Source organism: Mesoplodon mirus, assembly GCF_964341445.2.
Source record: "Mesoplodon mirus genome assembly, chromosome: 16".
Lineage (NCBI taxonomy): Eukaryota > Metazoa > Chordata > Mammalia > Artiodactyla > Ziphiidae > Mesoplodon > Mesoplodon mirus.
This window is the reverse complement of record NC_138992.1, coordinates 66,146,207-66,173,819: the sequence shown is the minus strand read 5'-3', so window position 1 is coordinate 66,173,819 and position 27,613 is coordinate 66,146,207. Positions and strand designations below refer to the sequence as shown.

The window sequence follows — 27,613 nt, the reverse complement described above, 5'->3', positions numbered from 1 at the left end:
TTATAAGGTTCTAAAGTAACTGCTTGGGAGGCTGGGAAGTTTTGGTTTCTTTATACCCAGGAGGAGGACATGAGATTGATAAGCATCTACCCAGTCTTTGCTATTAAATTTAAATTGTAAATTGATAGAAACATAACAGTTACCACGAAGGAAGTGCTTATTTATGTAACAGAAACTTTGGGAAACACTGGAATAATTTCCTAGAAGTTTCCAGCTTGCTCTAAGATTATTTCCAGTTCAGACAATACAATTACAGTGTTTTGTGTGTGTTTAATTGGTGGAAGTGAGTAGGATAAGTGTTTGTTTTGAATTACAAAATACTGTTTTAGAATTGCTTGACCTAACAGGAATGGAGCAAACTTTTCTGAGATATTTTACTTTTAGTGGTAATGTTTAGTTTGCTTCTTTAATGCTACAGTCATGCCATGAAATAAAAAAGGTGTGCTGTTTTATCAAATGCAGTGGAACTCTTTTTTTAATGGTATTTTCAAAGCAAGTAAACTCATCACTTAAAGAATATTAGTTTGTTTTGTATGTGGCTGTTATATTTTAGAGAGAGAGGGAACATAATTTTTCTATTTAAAATATGTAGTAAAGTTCAGTGTTTTGCTTTATTTCATGAGATGGCCAAGACCATATAACAGGGGTTATGTTGGGTAACTAATTCAGCTGCTGGCTTTTCTAATTACTCCTGTTCCATCTTTGATCTTTTATTACAAACAAATTAAAGAAACTGAATGTTCACCATTATCTTCGCTCTCTAAGAAAGATCTCTTTATAAGGTAAACTAGTTATTAATAAAATATCAAAATCTGTTACTCATACAATTTTAACATAGCATCAACTCTTTTAGAGTAAATACCTCTCATTTTGATTACTTGTACTACACTTAAAATTTGTTTCTCAGTTCTTTATTCATTAAAATTCTTTATTCAAGTTCCCATAAAAAAACTTAGTATATTCTAATGTCTTTCAATGGGTGAATGGATAAACAACTGTGGTACATTCACATGATGGGATGCTACTCAGCAGTAAAAAAGAATGAACTATTGATGCACAAAACAATTTGGAAGACTCTCAAGGGAAGTCTTAAGGGAAAGAAGCCCTTCTGTAAAGGTTACATACACATATATTCTCAAAATGACAAAACTGTAGCAATGGAGAACAAATCACTGGTTACCAAAGATGATAGCTGAGGAGAGGGAGTAACTATGATGGAGTTTTTGGGGGTGATGGAACTCTTCTGTATCCTGATTATGGTGATGTTACTTGACTCTATTGTGTATTAAAAAATTTAAAAACCTGTACACCAAGAGAAAAATAGTAAAAAAAAAATTTTTTAATAGTTAACCAATTTGAAAGATAGCAGAAATATCTCATAGTTCTAATTGATTAATAGCAAGATTGCTTCACATATATTTGGTTAAATATTTGTATTTCTTTTATGTATTATATTTGCCCCAGTTAGATTTATGTTTGTTTTTATGCTGTTTATTGAGACACAATTTGCATACAATAAAATTCACCCCTTTAAAGTGTTCTGTTCATTGAGTTTTGACAACTGATTCTGGTAACCACTGCCATAATCAAGATATTGAACATTTCTAACTTATCCAGCCCAATACCCTTGTCAGTCTCTGATCTGCACTCTGGCACAATAGTATTGCCTTTTATGCCTTTTTTTTTTTTTAACTTAGTATGATGTTTTTGAGATTTATCCATGTTGTTATATACGTCAGTAGTGTATTTCTTTTTATTACTGAATAGTATTCTGTTGTGGGGAAGCACCACAGTTGTTTATCCATTTACCAGTTGATGGACTTTTGGATTCTTTATAGTTTGAGACTATTATGAATAAAGCTGTTATAAGCATTCACTTACAGGTCTTTGTGTGAACATAAGTTTTCATTTCTTTTGGGTAAATGCCTAGGAATGGAATTGCTGGGACATATAATAAGTGTATGTTTACCTGTGTAAGAAACACCCAGACCTTTTCCCAAAGTGGTTGTGCCATTTTGCATTCCCACCAGCAGAGCAGATTTCCTGTTGCTGTGAACCCTCATCAGCACTTGAGATTGTCTTAGAAATTTGTCATTCTATTAAGTGTGTAGTGACATCTCATTGTAACTTTTTGTTTTGAAATAATTTGACTTATAGAAGAGTTGCAAAGATAGTATAGAGAGTACCTTTTACCTAGGTTCCCTTAATGTTAACACCTTACGTAATCTTGGCACAGTGATCAAAACTGAAAATTAAAATGGTTACAATACTATGAATTAAACGATAGACCTTATTTGGATTTCACCACTTTTTCCCCTAAATCCTTATTCTGTTCCAGGCTGTAGTCCAGGATCCCATGTTGCATTTAGTTGTCATGTGTCTTTAGTCTCCTCCAGTCTGACAGTTCCTCTTTCTGTCTCTTTTTTGTTTTTATATATATAATAGCTTTATTGAGATCTAATTCCCATAACACACAATTTACCCATTTAAAATATACAATTCAGTAGTTTTTAGTATATTCATAGGGTTGTGCTAAAATCACACAGTCAACTTTAAAACATTTTCCCCTTTGAATTGCTTTGGTACTTTTGCTGAAAATCAGTTGACCATAAAATTATTTCTAGACTCTCAGTTCTGTCTCATTGATGTAGATGTCTGTCCATATGCCCTATTACTCTCTTCATTACTGTAGCTTTGTAGTAAGCTTTGAAATGGAGAGGTGTGAGTCTTTGAACTTTGTTCTTCTTTTTCAAGATTGTTTTGGCAACTTGACTTCCTTGGCATTTTCATATAAATTTTACTCAGTTTGTCAACCTTCACAAAAAAAGCAGGGTGGGATTTTTCATTGACTTTATAAGTCAGTTTTGGGAAAGCCAGCATCTTAATTTAACAATATTAGTCTTTTGATCCATAAATGTGGAATATTTATCCACTAATTAGTCTTAGTTAACTTCTCTTAGCAATATTTTGTGGTTCTGCTTTGTAAACCTATTTTGTTAATTGTATACTTAAGTATTTAATGTGTTTTGTTACTGTTTTAAAAGATACATATAAAAATTTCAATATCCATTTGCTCATTGCAAGTTTATTGAAATATAGTTGATTTTTGTGTATTGTCCTTGGTTAACTCACTCATTTGTTTCAGTAGTTTTTTTTTTTTTTTCGGCAGATTCTTTAGGATTTTTTTTTCTTTTTTTTTTTTATGTAGACAGTCATGTTATCTGTAGACAGAGTTTTATTTCTTCTTTTCCAATCTGAATGCCTTTTACTTATTTTACTTGTCTTTTCCCTGGTTAGGAACTCTAGTACAATGTTTAGAAATCATGACACCAAATCGTGAAGTTTGGTGGTTTGAATCATTTGAGGAATTTATCCATTTCTTCTGAGTTTTTGAATTTTTTGGCATAAAGTTGTTCATAATATTTTATTATTCTTTTAAGCTCTGTAGAATCTATAGTGATGGCTCCTGCTTCTCTTTTATTCCTGATATTTGTAACTTTTATATTCTTTCCTTTTTCTTAACCAGTTTGCCTAGAGATTATCTATTTGATTGATCTTTTCATAGAACCAGCTTTTGTTTTCATTGATTTTTCTCTGTTGTTCTTCTCTTCCTATTTCATTGATTTTTGCTCTTTACTATTTTCTTTCTTTTGTTTGCTTTGTGCTTTTAATTTTCTCTTCTTCTTCTGATTTCTTAGTGTGGAAGCTTAGATTATGGTTTGAGACCTTATTTCTTTTCTAATATATGCATTTAAAAATGCTACAAATTTCCCTCTGAGTACTGCTTTAACTGTATATCAGATTTGATATGTTATATTTTCATTTTCATTCAATTCAGTTTTCTAATTCTCCTTTTGATTTTTCTTTGACCCACTGATTATTTAGAAGTGAGTTTTAAAAATTTCCAAATATTTGGATTTGCAAATGAAGCAACTACAAAGGCTTAATCTCCAAAATATACAAGCAGCCCATGCAGCTCAATATCTAAAAAACAAACAACTCAATCCCAAAATGGGCAGAAGACCTAAATAGACATTTCTCCAAAGAAGATATACAGATTGCCAACAAACACATGAAAAGATGCTCAACATCACTAATCATTAGAGAAATGCAAGTCAAAACTACAATGAGGTATCACCTCACACTGGTCAGAATGGCCATCATCAAAAAATCTACAAACAATAAATGCTGGAGAGGGTTGGAGAAAAGGGAACCCTCTTGCACTGTTGGTGGGAATGTAAATTGATACAGCCACTATGGAGAACAGTATGGAGGTTCCTTAAAAAATTAAAAATCGGGCTTCCCTGGTGGCTCAGTGGTTGAGAGTCTGCCTGCTGATGCAGGGGATGTGGGTTTGTGCCCCGGTCTGGGAGGATCCCGCATGCCGCGGAGCGGCTGGGCCCATGAGCCGTGGCCGCTGGGCCTGCGCGTCTGGAGCCTGTGCTCCGCGGCGGGAGAGGCCATGGTGGTGAGAGGTCCGTGTACTGCAAAAAAAAAAAAAAAAAAACTAAACTAAAAATAGAACTACCATACGGCCCAGCAATCCCACTCCTGGGCATATACCCTGAGAAAACCATAATTCAAAAAGAGTTATGTACCACAGTGTTCATTGCAGCTCTATTTACAATAGGCAGGACACGGAAGCAACCTAAGTGTCCATTGACAGATGAATGGATAAAGAAGATGTGGCACATATATACTATGGAATATTACTCAGCCATAAAAAGAAACGAACTTGAGTTATTTGTAGTGAGGTGGATGGACCTAGAGTCTGTCATACAGAGTGAAGTAAGTCAGAAAAACAAATACCATATGCTAACACGTATATATGGAATCTAAAAAAAACAAGAACAAAAACCAACAAAAAAAACAGTGGTTCTGACGAATCTAGGGGCAGGACAGGAATAAAGACCTAGACGTAGAGAGTGGACTTGAGGACACGGGGAGTAGGAAGGGTAAGCTGGGACGATGTGAGAGGGTAACGTTGACATATATACACTACCAAATGTAAAATGGATAGCTGGTGGGAAGCAGCTGCATGGCCCAGGGAGATCAGCTTGGTGCTTTGTGACCACCTAGTGGGGTGGGATAAGGAGGGTGGGAGGGAGATGCAAGAGGGAGGGGATATGGGGATATACGTATGCATGTAGCTGATTCACTTTGTTATACAGCAGAAACTAACACAAGATTGTAAAGCAACTATACTCCAATAAAGATGTTAAAAAAAATTCCAAATATTTGGGCATATTTCCAGATAGCTTTCTGTTGTTCACTTCTAGCATATATTCTGTTTTGTTCAGAGAATATACTTCTTTGTTATTTCAGTGTTTTTAAGTTTATGAGATTTATTTTAGGGACTACCAATTATATTTTTATTTACCTTATAGACTGTGATCTCTGTAAGTAAGTGTATGTATTAACAATGAGGTTAATTTGGAAATATGTAACGTACTGGTAGTGCCAGGGTTGGAAATTTTCTTTAGCCCTCTGAATTGATTCATTATAAAAGAGCGTGTGTGCCAGCCGTAGATTGCTGAATAATCCGGGGCCTATGGTACTGTTTAACATATCTTAGCCATTTTGTCTAAAATGTTTGTTATTTTCCACCAAAGTACAAAGAGTAACTTGTAAAGTTAATTTTAATTTCAAAGTATTCATTTAGGTTTATAAAAAAGCAAAGATTATAAAATAAAATAAGGAATGAAAAGAATTAATTACTATTTATGTATTGTTTACCTGTAGGTATCATATAATTCAGCCCTGGTCTGATAAATTGTTCAGAGAGTAGAATTATTTTCCCAGTCATGAATCTGTAACATTTTCTTTTGTTATTCCTTTCTTTGTAGAATTATTCTTGTAATGCTAGCAATATTATATTAAATGATATGATGATATACATTTGAAATAAATGCCCATTTTCAGTGATACCTTTTCAGTTGGCAAATTACACTTTTGACCAAAGTGCTTTTTCAAATTTTCATCTTTTAGCTGACTTCATACCTTTTATTTTACTGCCTCGCAAAAAGATAGACAAGGAGTGACCAACTGATTGACAAATCATCTTTTCCAATAAAAAGCAATATGGATTTGTTTTGATTGCTGAATCTGATAGTCTTGTCTTAAAGAATAATTATGTACTCTGATGAAATTAATTTTCCTTTTATATAAATACATTGACTATTATTCTAATAGTTGAGAAAACTAATCACAACAGTAAATTAAAACATGTTATTGATTTTGAAGTTTATTATAGTGTTTACTTGTAGGATATATCTCTCTTACTTTATAGTTTGTGTAGGTGAATATCAAAGTGATATTTTATTCCCTAATCTTTCACTAGTTTGGTAACAGAGCTCTGGGTATGGGTATCGTCTGGAAGGAGTGAGCTTAATATATTACACTCTTGTAATATAAAAAAGAATATTATATGTATAATTATTCATAGTGACTTATTTACATAGGCTGGTTTTATGTTCTTCTAGTGAATTGGATGACAATGAGATATTGGTTTCCCATTGGAGTTATTTTGTTTCACTTTTATGACATTTTTGAGACCACAGCTATTCATTAGTTCATGACCTTAACTTTCCCATCATCTTTCTGGTTTCATTTACCTCCCATATTCAGATAGATCCCAGGATTTGGCTATGATTTCAGGAGTACCTAACTAATTCTTGCCTTACCACTCCTTGGCACTTGGAAGTTTTCTTGGAATCAGCCTTTCTCTGTGTTTTCAGCCAGTCCCTTCTCTCTTGCATTTTCTTTTTTTTTTTTTTTTTTTTTTTACTAATTCCTTCCCTTCCAGCTCTGAACATACTTTGGTTAACTTATATTCTTCAGCACAAATAAAGAAACAGAAACTCTGCTCTTGACCTTGCTGTACTTCCCTTACATAAAACACACTCCAAAAGTAGTCTGAACTTGTTGCTGCCACTTCTTACCATCCTCTTACTGCTTCAGATTCTATAAAATGACGTCTAGTTCCTACTACTCTACTGATGCTACATTTTCAAAAATAACTGATGTCCTAATTTCTAATTTAATGGTTTTTACTCAGTGTTCATCCTCTTTGAATTGGGTTGACAGTTCTTGCCTTTGAGTCCTGTGCATTCTCTGCAGTGCTGTCCTCTCTTCACCTGACATTTATTGTATGTGTATTAGGAACTGGGTTATTCTTCTGGGTCTTTCTTTCTTTCTTTCTCTCTCCCTCTCTCCCTCTCTCTCTCTCTTTCTTTCATCGGTGCATCAGACAATTAGTTTAATAATTACTTTATTTATTTTTTGGCCACACCACACGGCATGTGGGATCTTAGTTACCCAGCCAGGGATCGAACCTGTATCTCCTGCAGTGGAAGCACGGAGTCTTAACCACTGGACCATCAGGGAAGTCTCCGACCTGTCTTAAAAGCAGCAGCAAGGATGTGAACTTTCCTGATTCTGAACTCTCTCTCTTTGGTAATGTTCATGTGTTATTTGCCATGTTCTATCTGGTATTCGAACTGTGCTTCATGTTAAAAATACATCCTTGAACATAACAGGCTTTCTGATAAGCACTTTATATCCAGGTTTATATTCACGTTCACTGCTGCCATACTATCTCAGTTACTTGTTTTGTGGAGAAAAACTACTTTTTATCTTGTTAAAGCTTTTGCGTTCTATAACCATTCAAGTCTGTTTTTAAGATTGACTGGTTGTTTGATGTAGTCTTATGTGCTCAGATTTTTGCCGTGCATATGTGGTATCCATTGCTGTGTTTCCCTAACGTGTAGTATTTAAAAAAAAACATTATCTTGCAGTTCTTGAGTCAGTAATTTGTGAGTGTTTCAGCCGGATGGTTCTGTCTGAGGATCTCTCATGGGGCTGCAGCCCACGATGTCACCTGGGGCTGCAGTTGTGTGCAGTCTTGGTTGGGACTGGAGATCTGTTTCCTATGTGGCTCCCTCACTCAACTCAGGAGGCCTCAGGTCCTTGCCATGTGGGCTTGTCTTTAGAGCTCCTTAAGTGTCCTTTTGAAATGGTAGGTGGCTTCTTCAGAGTGAGTGAGCCAATAGATCAAGCAAGGTGGAAACATATTGTCTTTCATGAAGTAGCCTCAGAAGTCATAGACCATCATTGTGCATGCAGCATCCTTTTCATAAGAAACAGCCCACACTCCAGGGGAGGGGAATTGAGCTCCATCTTTTAAGGGAGGATTGTAAAAAAATTTGCGGTTATATTTTAAAACTCCACTCCACATGATACTTTTTCATTAGGAATACTAATAATGTTAGGTAAATTTCACTATGACTTGTTTTGAATTGTTACTATGTTTGTTCTGTATTTAAGATATTCAAAGTTCTGAAGTAACATAGATATGAATATGGTTTTTATGGGTTGTCAAAAATCCATATACTCTTAAGTTCTCTACTGATTTTGAATTTATTTTGTAAGGTTATTTTTTGAAAAATTTCTTACAAGTTTTGATAATTTTGTTTCTGTTTTCAGGGCACCAAGATACCATTGAATTATTCCAGCTCTGTCTTATTGTTTTTCTCTCCATTTGCCTACTTTAAGAAAATGTATTAAGTATACTAATTATAGAAATGCATTTATTGAAATAAATGGCTTATTTTTCCCTCTCAGCTGATTTGAATAGGATGCACAGACAAAATATAGATGCCTACCATAACCCAGATGCAAGAACATATGAAGATAAAAGGGCTGTTGTATCTCTAGACCAAAATTTAGCCACTTCAAATGCTGAGAACCTAGAAGATTCTGCAAATAAAAACTCAGGTTTTTAATCACATTCTATTCTTTTGTTTTTGTGGGTTTTTTTTTACATTTCTAAAGTTGTTCAGTAACATTTCTCTTCTGTTCTCCAAGAAAGTTCTTATGATTTTGAGAATTTGGTTACTCTGAGTCAGGAAGCATAACACATTATTCATGCTATTTACAATAACTTTTCTACATAGGCACTTTGAAAAAAGTGAATAAATACATTTTGCTCCTTAATATGTATTTCTTCTCAGCTTTATTACTTGCTTATGTATACTTTAGCTGCTGCTAATACTTTTATTTTGCTGATGGGGAGGGCATTTCTTAAAATCAAATAGTCTTTCTACCCATACAGAGTCTGGTAAAGTTTATGGGTTCTTATACCATCAGAATTAGTTTGAATTAGTGAAATCATATCAGATGTATGATAAATTGTACAGTGAAATTCATTTTTTTTGTTTCATAATCAGTTGCCCTCCCTTATAAAACCACAATATACAAAGAAATAAATGAAGTAATTAAAAGTTTACTGTGACTTCTGGTCACATCTGCCTTTCATAAGCAAATATCTTTGATTTGCTATTAAACAGGGTCCTTTAATTAAAGATTCTGTAAATTGAAGATTATTCAATATCTTTCTTTATGACTTGCCAGGAAAAGTTGTCATCATCTTTCTTTATCAAGTATATGTGAAAGTATGTTACATATTTAAAATTCAAATGAAGTTTAAAGAATATACCACCTTACACTATATTTTGGTGCCTTTAAAAGTTACCATTTTTTTATGACAAATTCTCTTTTGTTCTTTCACAGAAATTTTAATTTTAGACTAGAAAAGAACTCTATATTAGGAAGTCTTTCTAAAATGTCCCTGACTAATCATACAGTTTTTTAAAAACTTAAAAATATTTTTAGGGCCTCCCTGGTGGCGCAGTGGTTGAGAGTCCGCCTGCCGATGCAGGGGATACGGGTTCGTGCCCCGGTCTGGGAGGATCCCATATGCCGCGGAGCGGCTGGGCCCGTGAGCCATGGCCGCTAAGCCTGTGCGTCCGGAGCCTGTGCTCCGCAACGGGAGAGGCCACAACGGTGAGAGGCCCACGTACAGCAAAAAAAAAAAAAAAAAAAAAAAAAAAAAAAATATTTTTAATGCACATTGGCCAAATAGGCAGACTAAATGGTGAGCTCTGATTAGAATTACTAGCCTTGCATCTTTCAAGCCTTTGATGGTAGCACTGATCTCTGCAGCCTTTTTGAACACTTCACGAGATGTGTGGTTGGTTGTTTCCATGGACAGCCTGTATCACTGTTTGATCTCTAATTACAAGAAAATGCTTTCCTACTTTGATCCACAATAGATTTTTACACAGTGGATCTAGTTTTGATTTTTGGAGTACTAAAATTAGAACTTTTTTTTTTTTTTTTTTCTTTTTGCGGTATGCGGGCCTCTCACTGTTGTGGCCTCTCCCGTTGCGGAGCACAGGCTCCGGACGCGCAGGCCCAGCGGCCATGGCTCACGGGCCCAGCCGCTCCGCGGCATATGGGATCCTCCCAGACCGGGGCACGAACCCGCATCCCCTGCATCGGCAGGCGGACTCTCAACCACTGCGCCACCAGGGAGGCCCTAAAATTAGAACTTTTGATTTTGATGAAATTACTAACTTGGCTCTCACTCTGAGTCTGTAATAATTCAGTGTACAATAGCAGCATCAAAACACCTTTCCGTTTTATTGAAGAGAATTTTGACCTCTTTCTGATTATCATTATTTTTCTCTTCATTGGCTTCTGCTTCTGGTAGTCTTTATTGAGATCAGTGGTAGAGATCCCTTCTCTATCCTTCTCTTCCACACCCTGTATTGTTTGTAGTCCTCTCTTAGCCTAGAACTTTCTCTGTCATAGTACTAACACTTTAGGCATCTAGCTCTGCTTACAAAGCAAAAGCACTGGAAAAATCAAAGCTTTCCATGACCCATTCCCAAGAAGGAGCACAAGCTTGATGGTTGAATATGCATAGCAGAATTTATTGTCTATTGCCTTTCTGTACAGTACCAGGGTTTTGGTGCAGCTGTTTTGGCCAGGATGCTCTAGTTTAAGAAATCATATAAAATCATAAAATGTTAAAATTTCCTTTTGTGAATTGAAATTTCCTAAATTAACTTTCATTCCCTAAGAATTCACCTAAAACAGACTTTCTGAATGCAAAAAACTATTGAGAGTCACCTAATTTGTTGGTATGCCATCATATATGTGTAGGAGTGTGTGTGTATACATATGTATGTGTGTGCAGACATACACATACATATGTGGCATGTAATATTTTAAAGGCTTTAAGGGAACTTGAATATACCTGAGAGTTGAATATTATAATGTATACTTAAGGTTCATTATCCTCTAATGTTTTGTCTTCATTAGGCCTGTTTCTGAGACCCTTCTTAATGTTTGTTGTTTTTCTTTTACTTTATGGTTCTTGGATGAAAAACCATGTTGATAAAGTCCATACTAATTTGGCTTAAATTTATTTTTTCGCTTGTTATGATGCCTGAATACATTTTCATTTTCTTTGTTTAGAGCATGTGTTTCCCTTTGGTTTTATTTTTATAGTGTTTTTATATTTGAAAGAACTTACCTTGCCTGCCTCTAATAATATTTTTCTCTAATTGCCTCAATGGTTTAGAATTTGAGTGATCATCAAAGTGAAACAAACTACTCAGTTTTGGTTTGCTAATCAGCTTTTCCACCATAACATAAGATTTTAATGTTTAGGTATTGATTTGCCTTTCTGCTGATCTATTCAAGTAAGCATTAATAAATTTAAATACAAAGGCAAAATAGACCTAAATGACAGCTAAACTGCAAAGCAGTTGTCCTGCAAACACTATACGAGTGAGAGAAATAAATGCTTTAGATTGATGGTATAAGGAAACTAAAAAATGATATAAAAAGTTATGTGAGGCTTAAACACCAATTTTTTTTTCTGCATTCGAAGAGACCCCTGGGGTATAATTATTTTCCAGGTTGCTTTTATGAAATAATTTTTTCCCTTTCCCAGAATGTTTAATACTATTTATAGGTAATATATAGCATATTTTTATTTTTCATGTTAATATCTCATTAATCTGATAGAATTTTTAAATAAAAAGTATTGCAGTGATTAAAATACTTTAATTTGTAAAAAATGTTTTTGGAGCTAACTTTCTAATCTGTTCTTTAAACCATGGATGGGAATCCACTTTTGGAATTACTGATTTTTAAAAACAATTTTAGAAAAATTTTGTATGTGTATACATAATACATTTTAGTGTATAATTAAGCAGTGTTCTTAAGAAAAGGATATTTATATTCATAAATAAGAACTTAAACATGTACTTTTTTTTCTCTCTATAAATTTTACTTTAAAGCCTTTGCTGCAGTGAGAGTTGCTTACGTTATTAGCTTTTCTGTTTTCTTGATGTCTTTCAGGTATAGATATGTTATGCTTTTCCAACTGTGTATTAACTTTATTTTAGTTTCACCATTTTTTTTCTCTCTTTACTTTTTATCTGATCTTTAGATTCTAATCTCAGCCTTCTTCTGAGTTTAACCTCTGGAGTTCCATATTTAGCACATTGTTTTCAAGATTTGAATTTATTAGCAAAGTCTTTATTCTTTAACCTTTATGTTTTCTAAGCACTGGCTAATGGTATGTTTTTGAAAAATTTCCCTTTCAAGGTCATATGCAAACACAGAGCTCTCCTTTTGCTCGGGGAAATATTTTTGGTGAGCCTCCAACTGAACTTCAGATTAAACAGCAGGAATTATACAAGAATTTTCTTCGTTTTCAGGTGAAATGCTTACTTGATCACAGTTTCAAAGTTTCATAAGAGTTTTTTTAAAACAATTAATTATTTTTGGCTGCATTGGGTCTTTGTTGTGGTGCGCGGGCTTCTCATTGCGGTGGCTTCTCTTGTTGCGGAGCACGGGCTCTAGGCGCATGGGCTTCAGTAGTTGTGGCATGTAGGCTCAGTAGTTATGGCTCGCAGGCTCTAGAGCACAGGCTTAGTAGTTGTGGCGCGAGGGCTTAGTTGCTCCGTGGCATGTAGGATCTTCCCGGACCAGGGCTTGAACCCTTGTCCCCTGCATTAGCAGGTGGATTCTTAACCACTGTGCCACCAGGGAAGTCCCCATAAGAGTTTTAATAAACTAAACTTGCAAAGATTTAATCCACAAGATAAAGAATAAATTCTAAAATGCCATGAGGTTACTAAAATATCTAATTTATATAAGATATAAATTACATTATATTATTATATTATTATACTATTCTACTTATGTCTGAAAAAGGAATAGGGAGACATGTTAGGTATACCAGTTGACTTAAATTTTATTAAATCATTAAGTGTTAAAGAATGCTGAAATTTCTAAAAGTGAAACACTTAAAATGTTCACCTATTAGGCATAGAATGAATCTTTCTAGATGCTTACATGTGTTAGTAGAAAATAATTAGTTTTTTGTAAATGATTTGATATTCTTGACTCAGTTGTATAGTTTGTAAATAAATAAATATTAAATGTAATCACATTTTGCAATTATTTGCCTCATTTATATATATAAGCAAATAGTATTTAAAGTACTAGAAATTGCCCAAAGGAAGATACTTGAGCATCAGGTGTTTATTAAGCAAACAGATTTATTGAACTCTCATACTGTGGCCACCCTTGGTATGGAGCCTGAGGTGAGTGAGAGGCCTGCTCATAGCGGGCTCACAATATTTTCTCTCCTTACCTCCCTCCCCTCCATACCCACACTTACATCCCAGTGTCAGATTAATCCTGTGGCCAGGTTAATCTTCCTTTGATATGACTTCTCATGTTTTTCTTCTTTATTCAAAACCTGACAGTAGCCTTTCTTTTCTACAGAAAATGTCCATATTCTTTATTCTGACACTTCTGGCTCTCCAGTCTAATCCCAACCTCTTAAACAAATTCTTCTTACAGAGATTCTATTCAAACATGCCATCTTTCTGATCCTGATTATTGTGGACTTTTAAGGCAGTGACATAATGGATGTAGTCTTAAGGATGATTGATCAGGCATTACTGTTGAGGATGTATTTTTGGAGGATTTAAAAGACTGGAAGCAGGGGTGTTTTACTAGAGTGGTGACGGTGGAAATGGATGGAAAGACCTTTCTAAGGATCGACAGAATGAATAGAGATATTGACTGTAAGAGAGTAGCATCAGAGATCCCAAGGTTACTGGCCACTCGAGTCAGGTAGCAGCAGATTGAGGGTCACAGAATCACCTTTTGAACTTGAAGGACCCTCTGGTATATTGCCCATGATGATAGCAAGTCAAAATTATGCAGTTCCTATTATACTTACTGAGTGTTAGCATGGTCTAGGGTAGAATTCAGGGAAAAATAAGTCTTGCCACTTTGTAGCCTGTTATTATTTATAAGATAGTTTTACATATAGTATCTTATTAAACCTCAGTACTCTCTGAGGAAGTTATTACCCTTTTTATTTTATGACCAACTAAAATACAGGATGAGGCTCACCTTTGGTGGCAGAGCTTGCAAGTTGTGAGGCCGGTGCTTGAACCCAAGTCTCCTGACTTTAAGTATCATATCTAGAGGTACTACAGTTACGATTCTAGCTCTAGGAAGTCTTTCCTCTGGGAAAAAGCTACTAGTAGTGGGGGAAACTTTGACTGTATTAGTTTCAGAATAAGTTCAGCCTTCACTTCTCCCACCGTATAAAACGGTGGTTTATGTATTTTTCTTTTAGCAGCCTCTTAAAAATGCCCTTTTTGCCCCCAAACAAAATCTAATCCAGAACTCTATGAAAATGTAAAATAGCTAAATGGTATTTATTTTTAATATCAACAATATAGTGTCAGACAAAAAGAATCCCCAAACTTAAGTGTTAAAAGAAATGTTATAAAGTGTTTAAATCTGTGCACAAAGATGGCAAAGGAAGCCTCAGCTCCATGTCTGCATAAATGTTATACCATTAGTTTAAGCTAGTGCAGCAGAAGTCTTCATGTGGTTAAAATTTGGTAAATAACACATGTGAGTGTTTAGATGTCATTTTTAATTGCAGCTTTAAAAATAATTAACAAGTTTAATAAAATATTTTCAGGACGCTTGAAGCACTTTTGTGTTATATGGTTTGAAAACCACTGACCTGGATGATTGATAGCTTTTTTCTTTCCATTGAACTTCTGTGTGGCATTTTTGTTGGAATGATATTTCTGTGGATTCATAAGGTGTGAGGTCCATTTATGATTGTGACCCATTAATGGAGAAGTGACTTTGTCATAGTGATTTTTTTTTTCATGGAGGAGGAAAAAGGGGGAACTGAGTATTAAATGTGAGGTTTTGTTGTATGGATCATAAATGATGTTTTCTCTAGGGCTATTGTAATTGAAGACGTGATTACGTACACACCACTTAGTATTAAATATTAGGATTGTACATATTTAATAGTGTTGTGAGAAAGAAATGTTGGAAAAAGCCCTAGCATGTAAAATCATGGCACATATATGAAGACTACAGTTCTTATAGCTCAAAAGTTTGTCAGCACTAAATACAGCAACCTTGAAGCTAGAGGAAATACAGACAAGAACTGTAAAACTAATATGAATAGTCATAATCAATCCATACTTAAGAGGGACGAAAATCTATTGTTATCCTTAAACCAGCATCATGAATACCCAGTACCCGTGCTGTCATTCTTCTCTATCTCATTCATGGAGGATGTAGACTATCTGTTAAGGTCCTCTTCCTTTCAGATCTTAGACTCTGTCTTAGAATATTCCCCCAGAATACTCAGCACTGCAGGCCCCAAGTGGCATTCAAACAAAACTTAGTTATGAATTCTTGTGGCTAAAATCCTCATTTACCTTGCCAGTAGATAGGAAAGGAGAAAGGCCATTCTAGGGAAGGGATTCCTACTTAAAGAGTGATTGCTAAAATATTTCACTGTTGTTTCAGGATACTAATCACGGCAAGGAACTTTGAGACGTTATAGTAGCAGTCATTATAGAATAATGTAATCATGAATTATTTACTAAGTACCTTCTACATAGGAGGAACTTTTATGTTTTTTATATACATTATTTCATTTCAATTCTTTGAGTACTACCTTGAGGTATAGATGTTAATAACTCTTTTTACCAGATGACAAAACTGAACAAGAAAGTTTCTTAAGGTCACGCAGTCTGATGGAGCTGGAATTTTACTCAGAGCTCTTAACATTACATCATGTGGCCTCCCTAACAAAATATAGGAAACTGAAAAATTTAGGAACTTATTTTTACTTACAAAAAGAGGGCACAAATGTTGATAATAGGGTAAATTAAGTGGTATTCTAACTTTTCAATAGTTTCACAAAGTAATAACTAGGTTTAATTCTTTAGATTGAGGAAAAGAAACAAAGAGAAGAAGCAGAGCGAGAGAGATTGAGAATTGCCGAAGAAAAAGAAGAGAGACGGCTTGCAGAACAGAGAGCACGAATTCAGCAAGAGTATGAAGAGGAACAGGAAAAGAAAAGGGAGAAAGAGGAAGAGGTGCGTTTTTACCTACTGTATTTTTCTACTTAGTCCGAAAGTGAACTCCTTATTTTGACTTGAAAAGATATTTATTACTTACAAAGGAGAAGGGATCCATATCCATTTGTTAGATGCTATTTTATAAAAATGAAAGACTAAATTAAGAAAAGAGATAAATGGTGACTCTTTTTACAGATGAAAAACAGTTTAGGCCAACTAGGATGTTATAATAGATGCCTAATATTTTATTGTTAAGCAGACAACTTTTTTATTTAAAGAACACTATATCATCTATACCTTCAATTTTATCTCTTTATTTCAAACAAATATGAACTATAGAACATGTGTATGGAGTGTATATTTTTCTCTTTATTTTAAAGCAAAGGCTGAAAAATGAAGAGCTTATTCGGTTAGCTGAAGAAAGACGAAAAGAAGCAGAAAGAAAGAAGAAAGAAGAAGAAGAAAAACATAACCTACAACTTCAGCAGTACTATGAAAGAGAAAATATAATTGGTGAAGAAACAAAGGTAAGTTTCAGACAGAAATGTCTATGGAACCCGTAGTTCAACCCACTTTCACTGTGAGAGTGGTGGAGTAGTTAGCAAAAGGGAGAGAGCAGAGAAGGTGCTTTTGTCTCTCCTTTCGTCATAGTACTTTTTCTGGGTGCAGTGCACTGAACTTCCTGTACTAGATGATGTCACTGTGCTGCGTTGTATTTTCCCTGCTATGAACAGAATAGGCTTACTTTCTGTCGCCATTCTTAGTCTTGTTCCCATAGTCCGTAGACTAGCATCCTCCAAACTGTTCATGACACGACTGAAGGTGTTTGGAAACTTTTGTAGCAATTTTTCAATGTAATTTTATGTCTGTTGAATCTCTAAAATAGTTGGGCTTGAATTGTATAACATCTTTTAAAAGTTTTTATTTATCTAGTACAGTTGAGCTTTGAACAATGCAGGGATTAATCTGTGTGTGTGTAATTTATATTTGGCCCTCCATACCTGCGGTTTCTACACACCTGCACATTCAACCAGTCACTGACTATAGTACTGTAGTGTTTGACGAAGAAAAACATCCTTGTATAAGTGGACCTGTGCAGTTCAAACCCATGTTGTTCAAGGGTCAACTGTAATTCAGTCTTACTCTGTTTTACACATCTGTCCACAATGGATTGGAAATTAAAAAAGAAACTTGTGGCTCCCCACAGACTGGTTTGAAGTCCATGTCTCTGAGATGGGGGTTGATGTTCACACTTAGGCATGTGAGTTAAAGCTATTAGGAGTTTTCTCTCTAGAAAGCCAGTAGGCCCTTATGAAAATCCAGTTCACATCCTTGCTCATATTTCAAAGCTATATTTAAAATTTTGTTTGTATAGTATCACTAGGGACTTATTAAAAATGTGTCTTCCGGGTCTCATCTACAACGTATCTGATTTACTAAGTGTGATTTAGTAACCCTTAGGGGTTTGGATGCAGTTGGCCTGTGAACCACACCTTGAAAAACCCTATGTCTTGTACGTTTAGCCCAATTTAATTTTTAAAAAATTGTTTTCAGAAATTTAGATTTATACAGACATGATTTCTTATAAGTAGAATTGACAAAAAGATTACTTTTAACCAGTGTGCTCCTTGGGTGTATTTATGATGTGATTTGCTACATTGTTCAATGTGTAACCTACTGTAGGTAACATGAGCCATTTCTGGTGCAAATACACTCTCTGGATTTCTCACCCCACGGTTTTATGATGATAGAAATAAGTATTCACAATTTGAATTTGCTGAAATGTTGTTTAAAAGGGAATTTATAGGGCCTTCCCCGGTGGCGCAGTGGTTAAGAATCTGCCTGCCAATGTAGGGGACACGGGTTTAATCCCTGTTCTGGGAAGATCCCACATGCCACAGAGCAACTAAGCCCATGCGCCACAACTACTGAGCCTGTGAGCCACAACTACTGAGCCCACGTGCCACAACTACTGAAGCCTGTGCACCTAGAGCCCATGCTCCGCAACAAGAGAAGCCACTGCAATGAGAAGGCCGTGCACCACAACTAAGAGTAGCCCCCACTCGCAGCAACTAGAGAAAGCCCATGTGCAGCAACGAAGACCCAATGCAGCCATAAATAAGTAAATAAATAAAAAGGGAATTTATGAGTGAGATCTGTATTTTTTGTTTTATTTTCAGTATTGCAGGAACATTAGGCAGTATCCTTCATTTTTAGGATATATATAGTTGCTCATCCTTTTAAAGTATCATTGAAATGTCATATCATTCATATTTCTAATTGATAGTTTGTTTTTTAGAGCAGTGTTTGGTTTATAGCAAAATTGATCAGAAAGCAGAGAATATTTTATTATAAAATTGATTGAGAATGAAGGTTGTTAGTTTCTCACAGTTGTGTTTCTGCCACTTTCTTATTATGTCTAAGAAAAAAGCTATTTCTTAGGCATATGTAATTTTATGACTGTTATAGTTTAATTGTGAAGTACCATAAAGTTTTAGACCAGCTTTGTTCCATTTAATGCATTCTGCCCTCAATTCTGAAATTATCATTGCTAGCTGTCATTTTTAAATTTATGTAGGCCTGATACATATTTTTGTTTACTCTTAGTTTTTACTTTTGTGTCTGCATTTAAAATTTTTCAGTCTGTATATTTATTTAGTTTGTTAAAATTTGTTTTTTTAATCCTAGTCTGAGAGTTATACTATCATAATCAATATATTTGATCATATTAATTGAATTTCTGACTTTCTGGTTTTTGTTTCCTTGACAGTTACTTGTTTGTCTGTTTTTTTTGTTTGTTTTTTTAAAATTATGTGGACTATGCTTTCTTTGCTTCATTCTCTACAGTCCTTTAGAAGGTTTAACTTGTCTTTATAATTCTGCCTGTGGTCACCTAGAGTTTTTTTTTTTAAACTTTGTCATATACTTCTAATTTTATCAAAGTCACTAGTGAAAGTAATATTTGATTTTGTACTGTGCAAAATGAACAATTTAACATCCACATTTATAAACATACATTTATTATTTTTATCCAGATAATTCTTATTGTATTTTGTTGGGAGTTTTTATGTTTTCAGCATTTTGATTTTAATACGAAGTTGGGAACTATTAGCTTTATTACACTATAACCTGAAACCCTGTTTTATTTCCTTACGGAGACATAGAAACTCTTATCATGATCTGTGATGCTCTTGGTGACAAGAGATCTAGATTTTAGAGATGTGTGTATGTATATATACACACACATACATGTTGGGATGTGTGTATATATACATACACACATAGACATACGTTGGGGTGTGTGTGTGTGTGTATGTATATATATATATATATTTTTTTCTCCCCCTCAGCACTTGAGACAGCCTTCTCCTGTAGTTCCTGCTCTTCAGAACAAGATTGCAAGCAAACTCCAAAGACCTCCTTCAGTTGACAGCATTATAACTTCCTTTATTCAAGTATATACTCTTTCTTTTGATTTATTCATCTTCACTAAGTTATCTTGGATTGCGGGTATTGAATGAGATTTTCTTATTCATCTTACTTAGCTAGATTACATTTTTCACGTCTGAAATATAGATGATGTTTACATTGATTTGTCTGTTCCTTCAGTTATAAATGATAATACTTGGTGCCCCAAAGTTTAAATTCTTTTGAGAAATCATAATTTAGCAAGTGGTACTTGTCCAGGCCCCTCAGGAAGGCCTTTTCTCTGGTAGTATGTCTTCTAGCTAGCTGTAGCTATGCTAATAAAGTCCCTTATACTTTAGACTGAGCTACAATCAGAAAAGCGCCAGGAAAATGTTCCAGAAGGGTTGATCCTTGAGTTGACTCTTGAGGAATGAGTAGGAATTTGCTATAAAGAGGAGGAGGAAGAGGGACTTGCAGCATATGCAGAGTCATGGAGGGAACTGTAAGCCAAGTGGCACGCATGGAGAATACATGGTTTGTTCTGGCCTGCTGACATCTCACCAAATGGCAGAGGAGGTGAAGGCTAGAATGTATGCAGGGTGTTGTAGGGAGTGCTAAGGGGTTTGACTTTATTTCATAGGCCAGTGGATATTAAACAGGCTTTTTACCAGAATAGACAAAGAAACATATTAGAATGTCTTCCTCAAGCCCACCCTCTGAGATCTGATTTGGTAGGTCTGTGGTAATGTATGGGAATTCATGGTAATATTTTAAATAGGAGAATGACATGGCCATGTTTGCCTTGCATAATGTTCTCTCAGGCATTGGTGGAGTGGAGATATATTATGGAGGCTGGGCAAGACTGTAAACATGGAGAAAAGTTAAGATGCTTTTGCAGAAGTCCAGATGTGACTTTGAGGACCTAAACGAAGGCAGTGACATTAAGAACTAAGAAGGGGTGACAACTTGAAGATATATTTATGAGATACAGATAGCGCTGTTTATTGACTGTGGGTGACGGGTAGGAGTCAGTGACAACTGCCAGGTTTCTGGTGAGGGTTATATAGCGTAGGCAGCTGAAAATACAGGTTGTGGCCAAGGAAGCCGCTCTGCACTGGGTTCATAGTTTTGGAAACTACTAACATTATTGCTTGTCTAATTAGTATGATTGTCTAGGATGTGTTCAGGGGAAGTAAAGAAGGCTGAGGATGGAACAGTAGGGAATTACCAACATATAAGAAGCAGAGCTAGGAAATAGGGAGAGTGGCAATGATATCAGTTGCTACTGGCCAAGTAAAATAAGGGCTCAAAATGCCTATCAAATGCACCACTGAGGGATCACTTGGTAGGAGAAGCAAAGGCTGTGTAGTGAGGAGTGAATGGGAATAAGGAAGCAAACACCGTATGCACTGCACATACTGTTTTTTAAAGAACGGCTATGAAGGAAGAGAATGGACAATAGATAGTGAGTGATGAAGGGTGAGGTAAGTTTTTTTAAAAATGGAGAGATTTTTAAGCACAGGCTGTTAGGAAGGTGGTTGGAGAGAGGAAGAGGGTGGGCAAAAAACAGTAATTGATGGAGGAGCTGAGAGTCACTTATCAGATACAGAGTACAGGTGGAGGGATCATCTTTGGATGGGGCAAGGCCTCTCCCATTGCAGTGGGAAGAAAAAATAATTGTAAGTAAGCTTATAGATAGAGTGGTGGGGAGTTTGGTTTCTCTTACATATAGTTACTTCAAAATAATTCCTCTTTTAAAGCTTCTGAGTAGGGAAGACATACTGAGTGTATCTTTGTTGTGATTGTTAAACAGGAAAGTTCCATGTCCAGGGCACAGTCTCCTCCGGTACCTGCCAGGAAAAATCAGCTTCGTGCAGAAGGTAGAGTTGACTATTAAACCTGTAATCTAGACTATTTCTGTTTTTAACTTGTTGTTTTGAAAAACAGACTCACAAAATATCATGAAACAGTATAGAGAGGTGCTGTGCACCCTCCCCCCAGCTTCCCTCAGTCGTGCAATACCACAACCAGGAAATAGGCATTGGCATACTCCACAGACCTTCATCAGGTTTCACAGCTTTCACATGCACTAAGTTACGCGTGTTTGTCTGTGTGTTTGTAGTTCTATGCATTTTTATCGTGTATAAGTTGTGTAGCCACCACACAATCAAGATACAGAACTGTCCATTACCACATAGGAACTCCATTGTGCTGCCCCTTTATAGTTACACTCCCCTGTCCCCCTCCAAGAATCTTTCTTACCATTTGAAATTCCCGTATTATCAGAAATGTGTTTGTGGGTCTTAATGATGTTCATAAATATGATCTATATATATAAAGCATTAAAAATAACTTTCATAAAAATGTCACTGAGCATTTTAGCTTTATAAGTCAGGTTATGTTTAACCTTTTATTCGTATACATGTCTTATTTTTCACTTATCAATGTGAATTTGCAGAGGAGAAAAAAAATGTAATTATGGAATTATCAGAAATGAGAAAGCAGCTTCGTAGTGAAGAGCGGCGTCTGCAAGGGCGGTTGCTGCACATGGACAGTGAAGATGAAGTTCATATAAGGCAAGTTTAGAATTGCATGTTTTGTTTGTTCTTGTGTTCTTTTCTGTCAGGATAAGGAATCGGAACATATCCAATAATTCTACAGTTTTGGCACAGGATTAATTATCTTTATCATAAAGCCACATCTGTTAGAATTTTGCATGCTTGAAAAAAGTTTTTAACGGATTATTGGTGAAATTGTAATGACTGAAGTAGCCTTTCCCTCCCCCCAAAAGAAATCTAGCTAAATAATTACAGTCTAGTGGAGGGACTCAGTATAACTAATTCAAAACAGTGTATGATTTTTTTAGTGTGTTTGCAGTATGTGGTAGGTTTTCTTTTTTGGCAGAACAGCTCTTTCTTTAATTAGCTAATGTGCTATTTAATTCACATTCTTCAATTTTATGTAGATAACATTGCCTTCATAAAACATTTCTTCACAATTGTAAAATCTATTCACTGTGAAAATATGGGATATTTAATGAATATTGATTTAAAACAATTTTAATTGTCCTTCCGTACTGCCAGTAATATATTTATGACAATGGTGATGACAATGGTGGTGTTGATAGGAGGAAGAAAGAAAAAAAAGAAGAAAGAAGTAGCACTTTCTTGAAGGCTAACCAAAAGTGTTATCCCTAACCATGGCATCTTTAATAGGATTAGTGAAAAATCAGTATTGGGAACAGGCCATTCTTCACACTCTATCTTTAAGATAGTTTGCCTCACTACAGAGAAATCACTGAGTGAAAGATAATTGACTAAATTGGGACTCAAGTACAGAAGGCAGATGGATGCAGAAGTTCCTTTGTAAGCTAATCTAAGTGATAAGGAAGCCCAGGATAGGAAAGAGATGGTAGAAACAAGACTAGAAGAAGACATAGACTAGACAATTATAAAAACAGTCTCCTTACTTTCCCTTTCTCGGTCTTCGAAAAAGTCAGGCATGGAAACTTGGTCCTTGAGAGGAAAATGATAATAGGAATGGAAAACTTCAGAGATGGAATAACCATAGACAGTTACTTTTTAAAACTATTTTTTACATTTTCCGTCAGCAGTGTATTGTTTTCTGAAATACTTATTTTCCAGGAAAATAACTTAACAGACTACCAAACATTTCTGATCATTTTTGCCAAAAGGACTCATAAATTTTCTAAAGCAATATTCTTCAAACTGCAGGTTGCAGTCTTTTAGTAGGTTGTAAAATCAATGCAGTGGGTAACTACCACATTTTCTTTAAAGGGTGTTTATCTAAAAAAAATAAATCATTTATTTTGGCATACTTTTAGGTTATAGAAAAGTTGCAGACATAGTGTAGAGAGTTTCCATACACCCCTCACCTAGTGCTCCCTGTTGGTAACATCTTACATTCCCAGGATATGTTTGTCATGACTAAGAAGCTGACATTGGAACATTACTACAAACTAAATTCCAGACTTTATGGATTCCTCCAGTTTTTCCATCAGTGTCCTTTTTCTGTTCCAGGATTTAGTCAGTACAGGGTACCACACAGCATTTAGTTGTCGCATCTCCTAGTCTCCTCTGTTCTGGGACAGTTTTTCAGTCTTTCCTGTTTTTCATGATTGTGACAGTCTGGAGGGGTATTGGCCAACTATCCTATAGAATGTCCCCCGGTCTACATTTGTCTGATGTTTTCTCATGATTAGGCTGGGGTTAAGGGGTTTTGGAAAGAATGGCACAGGGTAGCCTTCTCATCACATCATATCGGCAGGTATGTGACATCCATTTGATAGCCCTGGAATCACTAAGTTTACCACACTGGCAAGAATTGAGAGGTGGTGGGAATAAGCTCCATCTCCTGGAGAGGGGTTATCTACATATATTATTTAGAATTCTTCTGTAAGAAAGATTTGTCCCTTCTCCTCTCTTTATTTAGTTATTCAGCCATTTATTTATATCACTGTTGTTTCATGTATATTTATTTTGTACTTTGGGTTATTATGTTATTTATAACATTATAACATTATGTTATTTATGTTTTTGCTCAAGTTGTTGCAAATTTGGCCATTGGGAGCTCTTTCATGTTGGCTCCTGTGTCTCTTTGACATGTCCCATCCTTTTGTTTCTTGAGCACTTCTTTACTTTCTGTTACTGCAAGATGCTCCAGGCTCATCTTGTATATTCCCTGTCCCCTGCCCTGGAATCAGCCATTTCTCCAAGGAGTCCTGGTTCCTCTTGGAGAACGGTATTTAGAAACCAAGCTCTCAGTGGGCAGAGCTAGATAATATATGTATATATACAAAGTCATAAACATGATCTGTAATTGTTCCTGTGTCTATCAATTTGTGTACACGTTAAATTCATACTGATATTTCTGACTGTAATCCAGGATGTGGTAGGATTTTAATGTAGCATGTTAACCTGATTAATTATGCTTTGCTTAGATTTTTGTTGGCATTCTCTAGGTATGTTCTGGCTAAGTAAACAAGGTGAGGAAATTTCAAGATACAGACTGGCTAGGTAATGGAATGTTAACCCAAGGTGGTAATTTTCAACAAAAAATTCTTCCATAGTAGGTCAACTACTTCTTAGTAATAGAGAGGTCAGTATAGTTTTTCTGTATTTACTTTCAAGATGTTATAAATGCCTTAACTTTGGCAGCTTTCCATATTCCAGACATGCATATTCCATTAAATCTAATGGATCATTGACTTCTTATTTATTTTCTTTATTTTCATTCATAAACTGAAGACTGTGCTCTCTTTTGGCAAACCAATGTAAGAAAGAGAAGCCAGGCAGCTTTTCAGTTTTCTCACTTGCAAATCTTACACAATAATTTCCACCCCATGAGATTCTAGTGAAGAATAAATAAACGTATGTATTTGAAAGTACTTTGTAAATTCTGTGTGCTAACTTAAGTTAGATAATATATGTTAGAATTACCATAATTTAGCAAGAATTGGTTAAATACATTTAACTTCGGTGTAGTGTTCGATATGTATTGTGATCAGAGACATCTCAGTGTTGGTTCTTTATTCCAGTTTTATAAATAGTTTCACAAAAAGAATCTCTTATTCATTAATTAATTCACCATATTATTGAATTCCTAATAGTGCTAGGCACCCCCAGCTCACATGCAAAGAAGAGCTAATAACCTAATTCCTAACTGAACAGCCTACTTAACTATTAGCATTAATGGTATACAGGAGTCCAATTTAATGGCCTCCTAGAAGCCTTTTTAGTATTTGTTTTGCATTTTAATGAAACCCTGTTGCAGTTCCTATCCCCCTAGGTGGTTCACTATTAGAGGTCTATGTCAGCCTTGACAAGGTGATTTGGTGAAACCTTCCCCACAAAAGGAAACCCCAGGAGAGCAGGGGGCATTGCCTCTGGGGATCCCAACTCTTCCCGTCTAGGTGCTTAGGGAAGATTTAGTGAATAAAGACATGAAGGCAGGAGTCTGGCAAACTTCTAGCTTAGAGCTACATTTTAAAAAATAGAGGGGACCCACCTAGGGCTGAGGGAAACAGCAGCAAATACTTTATTTTCAGGGCTGGAGATACCATCCCCCATCCCTGTTCTCTATTATCATCACTCCCCCAAAGTCCTAGCAGAAAACTCCCTTACTAAGCTACCTGCCTATTTTGCTAACTTCCTAGGTTAACAGAGGAAGAAATATTCTTCCAGAAATAGAGTATTAATTAACTAATTAGGTGTCAAGTTCCTGGAAAGCCCACTGTAAAATTAGTGTTGGGGGACTGTGGATAATACCTATTATTTGGGGCAGCATATTTATGCTGTATTTCTCTGTATAATTTCTGTTTTAGGCTGAGGGGAAGGTAACATTTATTGAGACCTAGTACGTGTCAAGTACTATGCAGGGTACTTTACAATATATAATTTCATTTAATCTCATGCCCACAACAAGACTAAAAGGGTAGACATTATCTGCATCTTACAGATGGTGCAGTCAAACTTGTAGTAAGTAGCAAAGCTGGTCTTTGAATCTTGGTTTCTTTGACCAAAGACTAATCTTTCTGCTACACGAACATTTTAAGGTAAAGCTAACTCATCTGTTCTTCCACTAAGATACTTTGCTTCTGAGCATTTTGAAAGATTACAATGACCTTATAAATACCCTGTTTTTTTAATATGAGGAATTGAAATAACAGCTACTAGAATAAATTTTTATAATATATTGTGGTGAAAGATGCCAAATTTCTTGTACAGGGACTTAAATGTCAACTCAGATTTTCTTCCCAGAAGACACTTTTATCATAATTTGTCATTTTCTACAGGAAAAGAGAAAGGAATCCCATGGATGTATTTGACATGGCCAGACATCGGTTACAGGCTCCAGTCAGAAGACAGTCACCTAAGGGCCTAGACATTACTACTTTTCAGAATATTCATGACTTTAATGAGCTGAAAGATAGGGGTGAGTAGAATGCTGCTATTTTAATGATACAGCAAGAGTGTCCTACCCATATGTAATTATCTTTAAAGACGTTTGTATCCTTTTTCTAAAGTGAAGTTTCATTTATGGTATATGTTTTAAGTGATGGTGAATGAAACTTCTGTATAGTTCTTCAATTCACCAGTCTGGTGGATGGACCTTTAGTTTGGCTAATGGTTTTGTTTTGGAGGGCATACAGCTCTTAAAGCCTCAGGAGTGGATTAGATCGGTAAAATAGTGTGAAGAGTGGCACCTGACATTGAGTGGAGGATGGACAGCCAGATGAGCTTAGTAAAGAGGCGGAGAAGGCAGAGTCAGTGACTGGAGGTTGAGCAGGAGAATGTGGTGTCCTGAAAGCTGAGGGAAGAGAGTGTATCGGGGAGGAGGGACCACGTAGAATGAATATTGGAAGGTGTCAGGTGGATCAGAGGTCACTGGTGACCTCAACTAGATCTTTTTTGGTGGAATTATGGGATCAGAAGCCAGTTAGCTTTGGAAATGAGGACTGAATAAATAGGAAGCAAAGTGTTAGAGGCAATGAGCAGAAGAACCCTTGGAAGAAGGGTGGCCGGGAGGGGGAGGAACACAGGGTCTGGAGCTGGAGGAGCTTGTTAGGAAGCTGATGTGAAAGCTGTTACAGGAGGAAGAGGCTTACAATAGAGGGGAGGGAGGGAACGCCGTTGGAGAGAGCAGGCTCCCTGAGTAGAAAGGAGGAAATGCAGGACTTCTGAAGGAAGGGAGTGGAGAAGATTTGATGCAGCCACTGAGGAGGAGGAGAGAAAGCTTACTGGGGACGTAGGATCGCCAAGGTAACAGAGGCTTGGGAGACGAAGAGGAACCAACATGTGTGTTGCCTGTGAGTTTTCTTCAGGTGCACTCTCAGAGCGGCTCTTGGGGTGGAGGAGGCGGGTTGCTGGGTGGTGGTTTTATGACTACACCACATGCATCGG

The 27,613-nt window shown here is 35.9% G+C and overlaps 1 protein-coding gene across 7 annotated transcripts in view; it reads left to right on the top strand.

Moving 5' to 3' along the window:
• The window catches only part of CSPP1 (centrosome and spindle pole associated protein 1), a 115,790-nt gene that overhangs the window by 67,608 nt on the left and 20,569 nt on the right, over positions 1-27,613 (top strand). For all 7 annotated transcript variants that reach the window (XR_014291568.1, XM_082600899.1, XM_082600902.1 and 4 more), the window contains 8 exons: positions 8,623-8,775; positions 12,463-12,575; positions 16,152-16,301; positions 16,664-16,810; positions 19,634-19,738; positions 21,505-21,571; positions 22,150-22,267; positions 26,506-26,645. Coding sequence is in view for 6 of the 7 variants with exons in the window: in XM_082600899.1 (XP_082457025.1) it covers positions 8,623-8,775; positions 12,463-12,575; positions 16,152-16,301; positions 16,664-16,810; positions 19,634-19,738; positions 21,505-21,571; positions 22,150-22,267; positions 26,506-26,645 (993 nt within the window). In the remaining variant the exon portion in view is untranslated. The remainder of the gene's footprint in view (positions 1-8,622; positions 8,776-12,462; positions 12,576-16,151; positions 16,302-16,663; positions 16,811-19,633; positions 19,739-21,504; positions 21,572-22,149; positions 22,268-26,505; positions 26,646-27,613) is intronic.